At 39.5% G+C, this 17,669-nt stretch overlaps 3 protein-coding genes across 3 annotated transcripts; 2 read left to right on the top strand and 1 right to left on the bottom strand.

Annotated features, from left to right (window-relative positions):
* The first annotated feature begins 480 nt into the window (after positions 1 to 480).
* LOC128197967 (uncharacterized) lies at positions 481 to 1,483 on the top strand. Its single transcript, XM_052880996.1, has 6 exons — positions 481 to 507; positions 590 to 751; positions 829 to 933; positions 1,002 to 1,077; positions 1,169 to 1,264; positions 1,348 to 1,483. Coding segments are annotated over exons 1-6 (537 nt in total). The 5' UTR covers positions 481 to 505; the 3' UTR covers positions 1,444 to 1,483.
* Positions 1,484 to 12,998: 11,515 nt separating this feature from the next.
* Positions 12,999 to 14,294, bottom strand: LOC128193354 (uncharacterized). The gene has a single exon (XM_052880699.1). It carries the CDS (start codon positions 14,292 to 14,294, stop codon positions 12,999 to 13,001), a length of 1,296 nt encoding a protein of 431 aa, XP_052736659.1.
* A 1,723-nt stretch (positions 14,295 to 16,017) lies between these two features.
* On the top strand, positions 16,018 to 17,193 carry LOC108337650 (uncharacterized). Its single transcript, XM_017574218.2, has 3 exons — positions 16,018 to 16,075; positions 16,150 to 16,297; positions 16,368 to 17,193. The coding sequence occupies exons 2-3, from the start codon at positions 16,168 to 16,170 to the stop codon at positions 16,880 to 16,882; spliced, it is 645 nt and encodes a 214-aa protein (XP_017429707.1). The 5' UTR covers positions 16,018 to 16,075; positions 16,150 to 16,167; the 3' UTR covers positions 16,883 to 17,193.
* The last annotated feature ends 476 nt before the right edge of the window (positions 17,194 to 17,669 follow it).

Below are 17,669 nucleotides of genomic sequence, written 5' to 3' on the forward strand. Positions count from 1 at the left end.
TTGGCGGGTTTTTAAAGAGAGTCGGATGTCAGAGGAATGGCAGGTTAGTGTAGTTCATATTATTCAATTCCTCATTAACAAATATATATCATATGAACTCATTAATTAATGTGTATGTGACAGGCAATTAGAAGCAAAACACAAGGAACAAGTGCTAAGAACAAAAACCCCCACCTATTATCTCGTGGTGGGTATAGGAAGCTTGAGGAGAAAATCCTCAAGCAAAAGGCAGATGCTATACCACCATCTCAGAGTGGTAGCCCTCCTCAGCCTCCTTCTCCACCGTCTAGACATGAGAAATGGAAGTTGGCCCGTATGCGACCATCGGGCACCTACTCTTCCGACACTGCACGAGAGATTTCTGAAAAAATTGTAAGTTATCACTATTCCTAAAATAATGAATATTGTCATTATACATACTACATTAAACTATTTAAAGAATAATGGTGTTTTGTAATGTTACAGGACGCCTTGGTTGAATATTTCAATTATTCAACTATGGACGATGTAAGTCTATGACCAATTATTTATATATAAAATTGATTTATATATCAAGTATCCTTATATCAAAGTTAATTTTTGATTTCAGGTATATGTCTGGGGTCACTAATAAGTTGGGGCGTTCTGATGATTATGGATTCATTGATCCCCAAGACATTCATGAATCAAATGATTTTGATCATATCAACACGAGAATGATAAGCAGTTTTCGAAGGGGCAAGAAAATATACTTTTTGCCTTATATATCCGGGTAAGTGAACTTTGTTAACATAATAATGTTCCATATGTGATTTTAATATTTAATAGTTACGTTATTATGAATTTCAGGCGCCATTGGCAACTTCTTGTTATGTCTGTGCAAGACAACTATGCTTTGTGGTTCTGCTCATTGCACAGGCCTCCTCCCACACAACTCAGACAAGCAATTGATTGGTAAGAACCTCAATGTTTGGACTTTCTTTGTTATATAACTGAATGCTAAAACATTTTTTTATATACAGTTCTATTCCAGCAAGTATGATGATGGACGGGAGATCAATTGTTAAGAGTAGAAAGATTGCTTGGATTTCTCTCAAGGTTTGACATATGCTAAAGTCATACTTTGTTATAATTGTTTTATAACAAATGTTATTCACTAACTATTATCAACTGTGATGATATATTGTAGTGTAACAGACAAAATGGGTCATATGAGTGTGGATACTATGTAATGTATTGGATGACCCATATTGTTCGTTCTCACATCACAAGAAGCTGGGAAACGGTAATATTTAACTTTAACAAATTTTGATTTTTTAACAAATGTTGAATTCATATACACTAATTAAAATGAATTGTCTTTTGCAGAGATTCAAGACTACTACACCAGTTCCTGAGAAGTCACTATTATTCATTAGGAACGCTGCTGCGAAGTATATAGTTAGATTATACAATAGCTCTTAGATTTAGATTTAAACAATGCATTTGATTAGATAGAATTTTCTTAGACTCTCTACTTTATTTGATGTTGAAATACATTTGAACATGTGTTTGTTCTGTTGAAATTGAATTTCTGTAAATGTTTTTATATGCAGGTCTGTTTTTGTGGTAGTGGATATCACAAAAACAGACCTGCTATTTTAAAAAACTGCAGGGGAATATGCCGCGGTTCTAACCACAACCGCGGCATATAAGGGGAATATGCCGCGGTTTGATAATGCTAAATTTTACCATATTTTAAGCATCATTTTAGTAGCAAAATCAACTCCTTTCTAACTTATAACTTGCTTAATCCTCTTGTTTTGTCTTGTTTTCTATATATTTGTGTTTTTGGCTACTTTGATGTACTTTCATCAATAATCCCTTATTTTGTAGCTAAAAATGAGCTTGGAAGACTCTCCAACAAACGATAGAACTGGACCAAGAAATTAGCACGCAGAAATGCCATCAGCAGCTAAGAGCACACTCGGCCAGGAGCTCATGGAGGACGTTCGTCCAGACAAGACTAGGACGCTCGTCCAAAAGCCAGGCAGAGAGGACGCTCGTCCAGCCAGACAGGCAGAGGACGCTCGTCCAGCCAGGCAGGACGCTCGTCCAGCGAAGAGAGCAGTGGACGTTCGTCCAGATACCAGAAGTGGACGTTCGTCCAGCTAGAGAGGACGCTCGTCCTGTGGACGTACGGGAGGACGCTCGTCCAGCGAGCTAACAAGAGGACGCTCGTCCAAGTTAAGAAGACGCTCGTCCAGGACGTTCGTCCACTTTCAGCTTCCAGAGAGTTTCACGCCCGGGCGTGAGAAATGGGGCGCCCGGGCGTGACTTTCCAGTGAGTCTCGCGCCCGGGCGCGACTGACAGAGGGCGCCGGGCGCGATTTTTCTGATGTGGCAGAGGTGTCTATTTAACCCTAAAATGCGAAGGGGAAAGGGTCTTTGATCATTTGGAGGCGCGATTTCACTGAGAGGAGAGCTTGGAGGGCTGCTAGGGTTCGTGGGAACACTCCCTTCTTCCTCTTGGATTCTCCTTCTTCTTCCATCTTCCATGTTGTAAGCTTTAGGGTTCTCCATGGAAATGGAGAACCAAACCCATCTTGTTGGGATTAGTTGTAGCCTTTGAATTCTTGTGTAATTGTTGAATGATTTGATTATATATATGCCTTTTCTATCAATTGCTAGTATTCTTGTTTCCAATCTTAAAGCTTGCATGTAATGGGAACGTTCATGGCTTGATTTTGGGGTTTTATGGATTATGGGAACGTAAGATGAAACCCGGAACTGAAATAGGAGTCCTTGTGGGTCATTGATTCTAGGAATGGAAGATGATTCACATGTTGTCTTAGATCCCAGCTCTTTAATGCGGGTTTTGCTTGTTAGATTGCCAAGGAATTAGGGGTTTGATAAGGAAAACCTAGGCTCTTTCACCTAAGGAATTAAGGCTAGAGTGTTTTAGTGGATTGACTTTAGTAAATTGATAGAGAGGAGATAAAATTGGTTATACACAAGAGTGCATTGGTGAAAACTAGCCTTAACAATGTCACTTCATACCATTTCTAGTCTTTTCCATTTTCAAGTGCCTTCAATACCAAAGTCCAACCTTGTAATTATGTATGAATTTACATTCCTGCACTTGTTCTGTATATTGTTGTTTTGTTATTGAGTCTATGTGAGTTGTTAATCGCACAATTCTCTAGTATTACGAGTCTCTTGGGAAAACGATACCCGGTCTTACCGGTTTATTACTTGAACGATTCGGTGCACTTGCCGAAATCGAGCCCAACAAGTATTTTTTGAGCTAACAAGTTTTTAGTGCCGTTGCCAAGGATTTGGGGATTGAACCCGAGTCCTAGCAACGGCTAACAAGTTAAATTGGGCCTCATCAAGTTTTTGGCGCCGTTGCCGGGGATTTGGGGGCTGAACCCGAGTCCCAGCAACGGCCATCAAATAATTGATCATCAAGTTTTTGGCGCCGCTGCCGGGGATTCAAACACGAGTCCCGACAGCGCCCATCAAGTTTTTGGCGCCGTTGCCGGGGACTCGTGTCAATACTAAACTTTTGTGAGGTTTCTAACTTATGTAGACTTGATTTTGTATATAGAACTAACTCTTTTGTTGTAAATAGATTTTCAGTTTTGTTTGGGCTAATTTGTGGCTTTAGCCTAGTTGTGTCTAAGTGTATGTAGGGAGATGTTCATACGAGGACTGCAGCCTCAAAAGCATCATGAAGACCCTGGGATTGAAGGAATTATAGGACACAAGGAGACAACTATGTTGAGCATCACAAGCTGCCCAAAATTCTCCCTTCATTGAAGATGCTCCAAGTGCTAAGTAAGATGAAGAAGAAAGGGAGAAGGAAAAGAGAAATTCTAGTCACCACCACCCTTTGATGAGAGACAAGGAACTCAAGCCTAGCAAGCCAAAGTTGATCAAGAGGATTGAGTATTTAAAGATGTCAAGGTAGTGGAAGGACTAAGATGAAGAGAATTCAAGCTTTGAGAGTTGATTTGGTGGCTAGAAAGTGGTTCAAGAAGAGTTGGTGGAAGGAGCACACCAACATCAACATCTGCACTTCATTGAGTAATCTGTCAAGCTAATGACGTTAAACAAGCGCTTTTGGGAGGCAACCCAGTTTTATTACCTATTTTACTTTTGTTTGTGTGATTTTTGTGTTATTTGCATTTTTGGCTTATGTTTTGCATGTTTGTGTAGTTTTGCATTTTTGTGATTTTTGAGTTTTGATGTTGTTTTTGTGGTTTGTATAAGTGTATTAGGTTAGTTTTAGCTTGTTTGGTGTGTGAGTGCATTGAATGAAGGTCTGGAACCAAAAATCACATGGTGAGTGGCCAATTTCGCAGAAATCTGCATTATGCAGAAAACTGATATGGCGCCCAAGCGCCCCCTGCCTGAGGGGCGCCCGGGCGCGAGCTGCACCAAAAATTCTGGTTCTGCACTTTTGTTTTTCTTGATTTATGATGAGTTTCCCATTCTTTTGCACTCTTTCACACACTCCTTTTGATGTGTTGTTATTCCTTTTTGTGTTGTTGTACCTTTGGGAAGCTTAATTCTAAGACTTCCCTCTTTGTTCTTGTACTTTTGTCTTTGTTTGTTTTGGATTTCTTTGTTTTGTTTCTTTGCTTTCTTTTGCATATTTCTTTTAGTTTGTTTTATGGATTCTTCTCTTCATTTGTTGACTATGAGATACTAATTTTGCTTTGAGCTTTCTTGTTACAGGATAAGATCTTCCTTAGGAATTAAAGAGTTTAAAACCACCAGTGGCCAACCTTTGAGGCATGCGTGAGTTGAGCACCATATGAAATGAAGATTTTGCTGCTCGTGTAGCATGGCCTGGGGGCCAGGCCCCTACTGATGGGGGAGGTGGAGCAGTTGCGGAGTATAAGCTACTGTTGGAGGAAGATGTTGCAGATGAAAGTGAAGCTAGTCTCCTACACTGCTGGAGCTGCAAAGAGTCCATTTTAAATCGGTTTTTCAGTTTTAATTTCCAGTTCTTATTTGCTTTCAGTTTTTTTTTGTTTTTTTGGATTTCTTTTTGACTTGCCTAGTGGATAGTTCTTGTGCAATTGGTCTGGTGATTTGAGTGAATCATTAGTTATGCTTGAATTGAATACAAATCTGTTGTGCTTGCTCTTTATCCATGAGAATTGTTTTGAAAATCTGATTGAGATTATGTGGTTGAGCTTGTTGAACTGAGATTGTGGTTGCTTGTATCTGTTGAGATAGATGCTTAGTTTTAATTGTGATCAATATTCTTGGCATGATGTTTATCAAATTCGGGAACCCTGAGTAAACCTGTGAGATGTTGTGCCTCAGAGTTTATTGATGAATGTTATTACTATGGAATCACAGTTGATTTTGCCTGAGTTTCTCTATTTGAACTAGTTACTTGCAAGTTACAAATGATCAAGGCCATCTTGTTCTTCCACCTCTTCTACATTTTGAGCCTAAAAGCCAATGCTAAACCTTTGAACCTTAAAGAAAACTTTCTCATTCCCGAAACCTTAAGCCTATTGAAAAATCATTAACCTCCTTACCTTGAGTAGAGATGAACATATATGTTAGAGTGAGGAGAATGGTCTAAGTTTGGGGGAGTTCTTGTCAAAAGGAGAGCATTGAGAAAAACAATAAGTTGAGTAAAAAGGAAGAAAAAGAAAGGAGAAGAAGAAAAACAAGAAAAATGAATTCAATGAAAAAAGAGTTGGGAAATAAGTTGAGAGTGGTTTATTCAATTTTGGAGCAAAAGAGAGACTATGATACATCTTGAATCAAATTGTTTGATCTCTTGGCTCAAGGTACTTTGTTGTCCAGAAAAACCAATTTTTCTTCTTAGCCCAGCCACAATACAAGCTTCAAAAAGTCCTTGTGATGTAACTTGCTTGTTAATGTGTTTGATATTGTTGAAACAAGAGGCAAAGTTGATTTGTGTAACATTGTGATATTTGAGAGTAAGACACACATTCTTATACACCATTGTGCTTGAGTGAAACACTTTCCTTGGTGAGGATAGGTTCCATGCACTCATTGAAAACATCTTGCCATGTTTGTTGATCTATTACTTGTATCTATCTTGTGACTTTTAATTTGTGAGCACCATGATTGAAGTTTAGCTTGCTAAGACTTTATTGTCTCTTGAATGTGATTTATAAGTTGAGCAAGCATGATTGATTTTGTTTATTTGATTGAAACTATGCTTGAGTTGCTAGACCATTGTGATTGAATTGTTTGCTAGGAGAAGTACTTTTGCTTGAGGACAAGCAAAGTTGTAAGTTTGGGGGTATTTGATAATGCTAAATTTTACCATATTTTAAGCATCATTTTAGTAGCAAAATCAACTCCTTTCTAACTTATAACTTGCTTAATCCTCTTGTTTTGTCTTGTTTTCTATATATTTGTGTTTTTGGCTACTTTGATGTACTTTCATCAATAATCCCTTATTTTGTAGCTAAAAATGAGCTTGGAAGACTCTCCAACAAACGATAGAACTGGACCAAGAAATTAGCACGCAGAAATGCCATCAGCAGCTAAGAGCACACTCGGCCAGGAGCTCATGGAGGACGTTCGTCCAGACAAGACTAGGACGCTCGTCCAAAAGCCAGGCAGAGAGGACGCTCGTCCAGCCAGACAGGCAGAGGACGCTCGTCCAGCCAGGCAGGACGCTCGTCCAGCGAAGAGAGCAGTGGACGTTCGTCCAGATACCAGAAGTGGACGTTCGTCCAGCTAGAGAGGACGCTCGTCCTGTGGACGTACGGGAGGACGCTCGTCCAGCGAGCTAACAAGAGGACGCTCGTCCAAGTTAAGAAGACGCTCGTCCAGGACGTTCGTCCACTTTCAGCTTCCAGAGAGTTTCACGCCCGGGCGTGAGAAATGGGGCGCCCGGGCGTGACTTTCCAGTGAGTCTCGCGCCCGGGCGCGACTGACAGAGGGCGCCGGGCGCGATTTTTCTGATGTGGCAGAGGTGTCTATTTAACCCTAAAATGCGAAGGGGAAAGGGTCTTTGATCATTTGGAGGCGCGATTTCACTGAGAGGAGAGCTTGGAGGGCTGCTAGGGTTCGTGGGAACACTCCCTTCTTCCTCTTGGGTTCTCCTTCTTCTTCCATCTTCCATGTTGTAAGCTTTAGGGTTCTCCATGGAAATGGAGAACCAAACCCATCTTGTTGGGATTAGTTGTAGCCTTTGAATTCTTGTGTAATTGTTGAATGATTTGATTATATATATGCCTTTTCTATCAATTGCTAGTATTCTTGTTTCCAATCTTAAAGCTTGCATGTAATGGGAACGTTCATGGCTTGATTTTGGGGTTTTATGGATTATGGGAACGTAAGATGAAACCCGGAACTGAAATAGGAGTCCTTGTGGGTCATTGATTCTAGGAATGGAAGATGATTCACATGTTGTCTTAGATCCCAGCTCTTTAATGCGGGTTTTGCTTGTTAGATTGCCAAGGAATTGGGGGTTTGATAAGGAAAACCTAGGCTCTTTCACCTAAGGAATTAGGGCTAGAGTGTTTTAGTGGATTGACTTTAGTAAATTGATAGAGAGGAGATAAAATTGGTTATACACAAGAGTGCATTGGTGAAAACTAGCCTTAACAATGTCATTTCATACCATTTCTAGTCTTTTCCATTTTCAAGTGCCTTCAATACCAAAGTCCAACCTTGTAATTATGTATGAATTTACATTCCTGCACTTGTTCTGTATATTGTTGTTTTGTTATTGAGTCTATGTGAGTTGTTAATCGCACAATTCTCTAGTATTACGAGTCTCTTGGGAAAACGATACCCGGTCTTACCGGTTTATTACTTGAACGATTCGGTGCACTTGCCGAAATCGAGCCCAACAAGTATTTTTTGAGCTAACAAGTTTTTAGTGCCGTTGCCAAGGATTTGGGGATTGAACCCGAGTCCTAGCAACGGCTAACAAGTTAAATTGGGCCTCATCACGGTTCTAACCACAACCGCGGCATATAGTGCTTTTTTTTTTTAAAAAAACGAGACATATGGCCGCGGTTTTGACGCTAACCGCGGCATACTCGTCGGCCTATATGCCGCGGTTGAACCGCGGCATATAGTGCATTTTTTAATTTTTTTTTTAATTTTTTTTTTAAAAAAAAATGACTTTAGGCCGCGGTTCCCTAGACAACCGCGGCATATTCCTCAGCCTATATACCGCGGTTAGAACCGCGGCATAAAGTGTCTGACTTACTATCGCGGCTGAATATGCCGCGGTTCATGAACCGCGACGTATAGTGAAAATCAACCGCGGTAAAAGCCCCTCGCTGCACTAGTGAGTGTTTAATAGTTTTATGCTTAGCAATCAAACTAGAGGTAAAGAGGACGTTTAAGGGAAAATAAAATAAAATAATTATAGAGAAGTTGAGAAAAGGTAGAAATGCAAAGGAGAAAAACCTTAATTCGAACTGAGAGTAGCAAAATGTTTACATCAATATTGGGGCTAGCATTCCCGAGGGCATTACCCACCTACAATGCAATAGAGGGCACCAAGCCAAGGATAAAGATCCCAACCAAAAACTTAATTAGGAAAGGTGCATGTTAATGTATGCAAACAGAGATCCAAAAGTTCTGAAATAAATATGGCCCAATAACAAACGATCACAGGTTCTAATTCCATGAATGGATGGTAGCATAAAACTTGCTTTTAGGAAAATGTTTCTTAACTTAAGAGAAAGTAAATGAAGAAATTTCCCAAACAAACTACTAAAATACTACAATATCCGGTACCCACCTTCTCCAACTTGCTTCTTTCTTTGACCACACTTATGCTTCTAAACCATAACATTACGAGAGTTTTCTCTTCCATCCTCTTACTCCCACTTGGCCTCACCTCACCGAAAGCTTCATTTCTCAGAGTCAGATCCCTATTGTTTGCTTCAAACTCCTCAATATTAGTTTCAGTGACCTATTGGCAACTATTACAAAAACTACATAGATGAAAACAAGTATACTGCAATGCATACTGAAGAAAAGGAATCATATATTGAAACGTGTACCTTCTTGTACATTGTTTCACGAGGATTTGGCCGTGGAGGAACATGCAGTGGTGGACCGACGATGCTGACAATAGTGGGATTGCCGGAAATGGTAGCTTAGGGTTTAGGTGTTGCGTTGAGCGCGAGATAGAAAGGGGAAGAGGAGAAAGTTATTCCGAGGAGGCGCATGGTGGTCGTGATGGAGCGTTAATTACTGAAGCTGCCATTAGATGAGCCTCGCCAGAATCCTCACCGACGTTTGAGGGCAATGAAGGATGAAGAGCAAACTGAGGCAGTGAAGGTTAAAGGAGGAAGCTGAGGCACGAAGGGTTTCGGTCTTTTGGGTTTGTTGTGTTCTAATTCTAGAAAAGAAGAACCTAAAATGGAGAGAGAAAAAAGAAAAATTTTGGGAGGGAAAATGCTTAAAAAAAAGTGAGGGAAATAATGAAAAAGTATTATAATCTGGTAACCAATCTCTTTAAAAAGAAATTAAAACCTCTCTCCTATTGTTTTTCAGATAATTTATCAGAATCATTGTAAATAATGTCTATTTGAGGAGGATTTCTTTGGTAGTGCATGCTGAATAATATAATGCGTCATTGTATTTGTGTGACCTGTTTTAAGACAAAACTGAAATTGCACTGTATTCTCTCATGAATCGTCACTTTTACCTGTGCTATTACTATAAATATTAAATGATATTTTAACTTCTATACTCTCTTACTCCATTTTTATTTTATGACGTATAAAAGTTTTAAAAAATTTATTTTAAAATTGATAATTTGTTTAAAATTATGACACTTGATTATTTTAATACTAAAAATTTAAATTATAAATAATTTCTTCATAAATGAGTTTTATCATTTAAAAACACATATCCTTTTTAAAAACTTTTTTCGAGCGTTCTTTCTTCTTTCTAGGTTTTCTCAACTTTTATTCATTTGTTTAAAGATCAAAGATTGCTTCAATGATTCTTGCGACGAGCTATCCACTTCTATTTGATAAGTTTTTTCAAGAAAGTAAGTTGATTTCGCTTCTTTTCTTGCTATCTTTGTTCTTCCTACGCATGTGACCTTTTTTTACTCGCATGTAGGGTTTGAATTTTCTTTACTAGTATGTACTGATCAATGATCCTAATGGTGTGCGTTGATCATGTTTGTGTTATTCATAGAGACAGATAAAACTACATGTGCGTCTATATGTGATTTTAGAGTTCTTAAGCAGTTTGGTCTATCTTCTTAGTAAAGGAAGCTAATTGTAATTTTAACCGATAGATACATTGTAATTGCTAACTATATGCTAGTATGATGTTATATTTGTTTGATTAAGCTGTCTGATGAAATATGATATGTGAAATTGAGTTAGGATTTAATTTGACTTACATGAATTGTATTTTGAAATTGGGTATGTTGTCTAGTTGGTATTGCAATTTAGATTAATGGAATCATTGAGTAGTGTACAATATGATAATTGATATATTTTGGCATCTGTAATAGTTGTTTGATTAAGTTGCGGGGTTCGAATGACATCAATCTGCAAAATTATGTTATGCAAACTTGTTGGGCAAGAATATACTTGTTGGGTGAAGCCAAAGTCAGAGAGTTACTGACTTAATTGTTGCTGAGCGAGAATATACTCGTTGGGCGAAGTCAAAGTTAGAGAACTACTGACTTCGTGGTCGTTGGACAAGAATATACTCATTGGGCGAAACGAAAGTTAGAGAGCTCACTGATTTGGTAATAGTTGGGTGAGACAAGTCTCGTTAGACAAACTATCTAGTCGTTGAGCAAGTGTGCTCTTAGGCACTAATCGTTGAGCGAGTAGATATTCTCAGTGAGCGAAATTGACAAAGTCTAACTCTATTTATATGTTCTCTTCTAGTATGCTTAATGTGTGATATTGTAAATCTTAAAATAATGGTTGGTTTATAATGTTTATCTGAAAATGATTGGTACTAATCCAAGGAGGATTAATTGTGATCACAAATAGTGTATGTATTAAAATATGAATTTAGTATTATGAGTTATCATGCCGCTCTAATAACCATTTGTCTCGGTGGATATTTTTGGGGACCGAGAGACTAACCTGCTGACACGTCTGGGCCGCTTGCTCGCCTCCAAACTCCTACAGTTGGCCGATCAGTGTTGGCGCAAGCCGATCGGTCTCCTTCTTGACGAGGGTGGATGTACTTGCAAAAGATACTCCGATGCTCAAGTTAGGCGTGTGATTTGAAGAGCCTCGGCTCTTAGTTGAATATTTAGTGAATAATGCGTAAGTGGAACGTACCTGGCTTTCGGCCCTGGCTTTGTATTTATAATTTACCTCATGGATCCTAAGCTGATATAAGCCCAATAAAATATAAACAGAATAAGATATAAACAAATTACCTGAATATCCGGTTGGTTGTTTGTAACCACTCGGTTAATATTTTATACTGTAGAATATGCCCCCCAAGTCCGAGTTAAGCGTTTGGCTTTAGCCGTGGTTAACTATAGGACTGATGAGTTTGAGGGAGGCTGCGTTTGCGGAACTGAAAGCGTTTTACCGCTCGACCTTCAACATTAACCGAGCAGGATTTACCGCTCGTCCTTCAACAGGAACCGAGAGGAATTTACCTTTCGATCTTCAACATTAACCGAGAGGGCTTTACCTCTCGACCTTCGACATTAACCGAGCGGGATTTATCGCTCGTCCTTCAACAGGAACCAAGTGGAATTTACCTCGCGATCTTCGACATTAACCGAGAGGTCTTTACCTCTCGACCTTCGACATTAACTGAGCGGGATTTACCGCTCGTCCTTCAACAGGAACCGAGAGGAATTTACCTCTCGGTCTTCAACATTAACCGAGAGGGCTTTACCTCTCGACCTTCGACATTAATCGAGCGGGATTTACCGCTCGTCCGTCAACAGGAACCGAGATGAATTTACCTCTCGGTCTTCTACATTAATCGAGAGGGCTTTACCTCTCGACCTTTGACATTAACCGAGCGGGATTTACCGCTCGTCCTTCAATAGGAACCGAGAGGAATTTACCTCTCGGTCTTCAACATTAACCGAGAGGCTTTACCTCTCGACCTTCGACATTAACCGAGCGGGATTTACCGCTCGTCCTTCAACAGGAACCGAGAGGAATTTACCTCTCGGTCTTCAACTTTAACCGAGAGGGCTTTACCTCTCGACCTTCGACATTAACTGAGCGGGATTTACCGCTCGTCCTTCAACAGGAACCGAGAGGAATTTACCTCTCGGTCTTCAACATTAATCGAGAGGGCTTTACCTCTCGACCTTCGACATTAACCGAGCGGGATTTACCGCTCGTCCGTCAATAGGAACCGAGATGAATTTACCTCTCGGTGTTCTACATTAATCGAGAGGGCTTTACCTCTCGACCTTCGACATTAACCGAGCGGGATTTACCGCTCGTCCTTCAACAGGAACCGAGAGGAATTTACTTCTCGGTCTTCTACATTAATCGAGAGGGCTTTACCTCTCGACCTTCGACATTAACCGAGCGGGATTTACCGCTCGTCCTTCAACAGGAACCGAGAGGAATTTACCTCTCGGTCTTCTACATTAATCAAGAGGGCTTTACCTCTCGACCTTCGACATTAACCGATCGGGATTTACCGCTCGTCCGTCAACAGGAACCGAGAGGAATTTACCTCTCGGTCTTCAACTTTAACCTAAGACTTACCGTTCGTCTTTGAGAGGGCTTTACCTCTCTCCCAAGAGGGATTTACCGCTCGGTCTTCGACCTAGGAGTGCTTCCTAGGGAACGGGCTTTACCGTTCGGCTTTGAGAGGGTTTTACCTCTGCTTTGAGCTAGGAGTGTTTCCTAGTGAACGGGATTTACCGTTCGTCTTTGAGAGGGTTTTAGTGTTGACTGAAATTGTTGATCGAAATTGGTAACCGATGATCGAGCGTGAATTGCTCGGTTTTATTCATTGCATAATGAAAGTTTAATAACAAAAGTCTAAATCAAAAATTTAAACATGACATCAAATAAAGATTTGGATTGCTATCTTCAGTTTATAACTCCGCGAATCGATCGTTCACGATGACGAGCAGGACTGCGACTATAGTCTCGCCTTCGTTCGTTCTTCCGATACGCTCGTTCGGGACTTCTTCTTGCTTCTTGTATGTACTTACGGAGGTGTCCAGCCCGAATGAGACGTTCTATTTCGTTTTTCAGCGTAATGCATTCTTCTGTTGTATGCCCCCGATTCTGATGGAAATGACAGCTCTTCCTTTCATCTGCGTATCTTGGAGATGGTTTCGTTTGGAGTGTGAGAAGTTCAGCGTTTAGAGCTTCTTCAAGAACTTTTGCCCTAGGTGTGTTGAGGGGTGTATAGTGATTAAATTTAAATGTTCGGGAAAACTCCCCGCTTTTACCATTATTGTCGAACGGTCGCTTACCGTCCTTTCTACCTCCACTTGCCTCAGCTTCTTGTTGTCGCTTTCTTTGTGAAATTCGCATATCCTCCATGCGGATGAATTCGGCTATCCATTCTTGGAGCTCCTCCATTGTTTTTGGCGGTCGTGCATACAATTTTTCAGCAAAATATCCTGGTTTTAGACAGGAAGGCAAATTGGTGATGATAAAAGATTGACTTACCTCTTTAACTCGTCGTGCAGTTTCCATATACCTTTTCATAAAGGCCTTCAAAGTTTCTCCATTTTCATGTTTAGTATTTACCAATTCCGCTGGCGTTACTTCCTGATTACGATTGGAGGCATATTGCCTTTTAAAAAGGTTTTCCACAGTGGCGAAACAATCCATTGTGTTTGGGGGAAGAGTGTTATACCACTCTAATGCTTCGTCCTTGAGTGATAAGGAGAAGGCTCTGCATATAACCGGATCACTGTCCGTGTAGAACACCATTGCATTGGTGAAAATCCTGAGATGATTGTCGGGATCTGTCGAGTCATCATACTTATCCAATACAGGAGGGTTCTTCTCTGGCATTGGAGTTTGCATGATGATCGCAGTGAAAGGGAGCAGACTGGAGGGCCGATCGGTTCGTAAGGGGGATGGTTCCCTTCTTCCCCGATCGTTCGGGTCAGTATGCCGAGATGGCTGCTGATTACGACTTCCAGCGTTATCATTGTGTTGGTTGTTACCCCGATCGGCTATGGACTCCAAGTGTTGAGCTGACCGTTCGGCACGACCTCGCTCTGCTCTCAACATTGTAATTTCTTCTGCGTGCCTTCGCTGCATCTCTTGATGTGCGTGCGTCTGTGCTTGTATGGTTCTGGCTTGTGCCTGTATTTGCGCCTGCATCTGCGCTATCAAATCTCTGGTGTGTTGTTCTTCCTCCATGCTCCTCGTGGTCACCATTTGGGTTTGCCGCTCGGCCCCACGGTGGGCGCCAAAATGTCTTGATGGATATTTTTGGGGACCGAGAGATTAACCTACTGACGCGTCTGGGCCGCTCGCTCGCCTCCAAACTCCTACAGTTGGCCGATCGGTGTTGGCGCAAGCCGATCGGTCTCCTTCTTGACGAGGGTGGATGTACCTGCAAAAGATACTCCGACGCTCAAGTTAGGCATGTGATTTGAAGAGCCTCGGCTCTTAGTTGAATATTTAGTGAATAATGCGTAAGTGGAACGTACCTGGCTTTCGGCCCTGGCTTTGTATTTATAATTTACCTCATGGATCCTAAGCTGATATAAGCCCAATAAAATATAAACAGAATAAGATATAAACAGATTACCTGAATATCCGGTTGGTTGTTTGTAACCACTCGGTTAATATTTTATACTGTACACCATTCAATCTCAAGCAGAGAAGAGTGAGTTATGTGGTGAGAGAAGCAAAATGTTATAGTTTAGGGGCTTTCTCTTGGTCAAAGATGTTAACGGGTTAACCTTGTGTGTGGTAGTTGAAACTCATTGACAATGATTCTGTAGAGCAGCAGAGATCATCACAGATGCATAACTCGTGCTAGAGTCTGATATCAATACATATATCTGGGTCATCAAGCCTAATAATATGAGTCTTGGTTTTTATGAATGATTTATATGTAATAATATATTTATACCTCTTTTATGATTACTCTTTTTGCACATCAACTTATGTTTTCTTCTGAGTTATTTATTGTATGTATTTTCTTTATTTACAATAATCATCTTAATAATGTGAGTATATTATGATGTAAAAGTTGATCCAATGCATAACGATAACAATGCAGTGGTATAGTTTTAAGATAATCTTATTATGTATAATTTTTTTACTTTTGAAAAATTTTAATTCTATTAGTTTAATTATATGATTATATGTATGCAACACATACTTGTATGAATAACTATAACATAGTAGTTATATGTTAGTCTTCTCTCCTTAGTGATTACCATATCAATAATGTTTTATTGAGTAGTTTTTACACTATAATTTTTTTTTTAAATTATCTCAAGGATAATTTGTAATTTTTTTTAAATTAAAAAGTAAAAATTATGTGCATGGACAAAACTTATGTATTATATGTTAAAATCTTCTGTAAGTACTAGGCATGGGTTATCCCACCTCGTATAATAAACTAAACTAAAAATGTGCCCATTCTCCAAATAGGTAAGAAAAAAAACCCATAATTCATACCATGACAAATGGCCGAGTCTAATATCTTTACCCAATAGAAGCCGATTACTGTATTAATATATAAGTATTAAACACACACACACAATATATATATAAAACATTTTTATATTTACTCTAATATTTCTATTTTAACGTTTTCTTTCAACTGTTTTATTAACTATTTGAAATCTTAATTTTAAATTTATTGTTCCGAATTCAAGATGCAGTTAGAATTTTCTGTGAAACATAAAAAAGTTGAATGATTCATATATAAATTTTAAAGATATAATTTTACCCATTAAATTATATTCTCTATGGCCAAAGATGTAATATATTATGGTATCAAACTAGTATGAGGTGGCTACTTATACTTTTTATAACATAGCACACACACGTAGTCACTCACAGTAATTGCTTCACTTCAATTTTAGACAGCCCACAACTATTCTAAGCATTGAAAATGGAGACGAAGAGGAAGTGGGCTAGAAAATAATGAATTTGTACGCTATACGGCGCCAATTAAGAGGGTGCCAACTTTTTCCTCATCCTCTCTTATAAAACAGTATGCATTTCCACTGATTTTCTCATCCTTTATTAACAGATAATCCCGTTTGAGTATATGCATATCATAGTTTACCCTAGAAAGATGGGTTCGAAGACAAAGATAGCGTTACTTATCCCAGGTCTGTTGGTCATGTTCATTTTGATTTCCCCAAAGGTGGCAATGGCAGCTAGGAATTTTGAAGAGGGTGAGTTATATATCTGCGAAATTCATTTTTCTGTTTAATATGGTTAGTTGACTTAAGTTAGTGCTTGCAGGAAAATTTGTTAAAGAGACAAATGAAGCGGGTGATGGCAGATTGGTAAATGATGTTAAAATCCCAGACATAGGTAATAGAGGTTTTGGTGGCATCACAGGCATTGTCGGTAGCATCCCAGGCACTGTCGGTAGCATCCCAGTCATTGGTGGTATAACTCCAGATATTATCGGTATCATCCCAGGTATTATCGGTGGCATCACAGGTATCATCCCAGGTATTGTCGGTGGTGGCATACCAGGTAATAATGGTTTCCTCCCAGGTATCGGCGGTGGCATCTCAGGTATCGGCGGTGGCATCTCAGGTATCGGCGGTGGCATCCCAGGTATCGGCGGCGGTGGCATCCCAGGTATCGGCGGTGGCATCCGAGGCATCAGAGGTGGCATCCCAGGCATCGGTGGTGGCATCTATGGTGGTGGCTATCCCGGTCAAAGAGGATACAGAGGAGGATTGCGTTGCCCTTATGGCTGTTGTGTTTGGACTGATGGATATTGCTCAAGTTGCTGCACAATCTGAGGATTTCACCCACAAATAAGATAAGACAGTGTAGTTCTACTTTTTTTTTTCTTTAATCAGCCAAATAAATTTTATATAATGTGCAGTTCTACGTACTTCATATTCTATGATTAAAATTTCGTGTTGTGTGTGAGAGGCATGATGGAGGAGAAGGAGGCTTGTGTTTTCCTCTAACCTTTCTTATCATATGGATATTTCACAATTAAATAATTTGTAGTATAGTGTTATAAGTTTTACCGCAGACTGAAATATCATGTAGTTTGTCACTTTACTTCTGTTCATCTATATATACTATTATAAGTTTGTCTTTTTTTCTACATTATCATGTCATTATAACCGTAGGCAATTCATATAATTATATTCTATTTAATCATAGAACATTGCAAGCCAAAGCTTAATTGAACAAGTTGATTAATGTTGATTGAATAAGTTCATAACCTATCAAACCATTTAATCTTTGTATATAGATGCTCAGAAAATAAAAAGTAAGCCTCAATGTGTGACCTATAATATTTATTTGTACATTTTATTTAAAATAAAATACAAAATAAACTTTTTTAGTACCTTTAAAAATTAAAATTATTAGGGATGCAGATAACAGCTACCACTGTTACTTGTCCTAGTCGAGAGAATATGCAAACCGAATCATCTTGGCTTGGGCTGCGGAAATGATCTGGGGTGTATATAGTATATCCTTGGGTTGGGCAGCCGAAATGATCTGGGTGTGGGGGTGTATATAGTACATCCTTGACTTTCGGATTGATATAATTTAAATATGATTAATAAA

The sequence above is a fragment of the Vigna angularis genome, chromosome 7, assembly GCF_016808095.1.
Source record: "Vigna angularis cultivar LongXiaoDou No.4 chromosome 7, ASM1680809v1, whole genome shotgun sequence".
NCBI classification, from domain to species: Eukaryota; Viridiplantae; Streptophyta; class Magnoliopsida; order Fabales; family Fabaceae; genus Vigna; species Vigna angularis.

What these genes read in the sequence shown, in the direction of transcription:
- LOC108337650 (XM_017574218.2), top strand. Translation starts at nt 16,168, where the DNA reads ATGCATATCATAGTTTACCCTAGAAAGATGGGTTCGAAGACAAAGATA. An exon ending in AGCTAGGAATTTTGAAGAGG is followed by an intron (nt 16,298 to 16,367) that starts GTGAGTTATATA and finishes TAGTGCTTGCAG; the next exon opens with GAAAATTTGTTAAAGAGACA.
- LOC128197967 (XM_052880996.1), top strand. An exon ending in CTCAGACAAGCAATTGATTG is followed by an intron (nt 934 to 1,001) that starts GTAAGAACCTCA and finishes TTTTATATACAG; the next exon opens with TTCTATTCCAGCAAGTATGA. An exon ending in TCACAAGAAGCTGGGAAACG is followed by an intron (nt 1,265 to 1,347) that starts GTAATATTTAAC and finishes TGTCTTTTGCAG; the next exon opens with AGATTCAAGACTACTACACC.
- LOC128193354 (XM_052880699.1), bottom strand. Translation starts at nt 14,294, where the DNA reads ATGGAGGAAGAACAACACACCAGAGATTTGATAGCGCAGATGCAGGCG.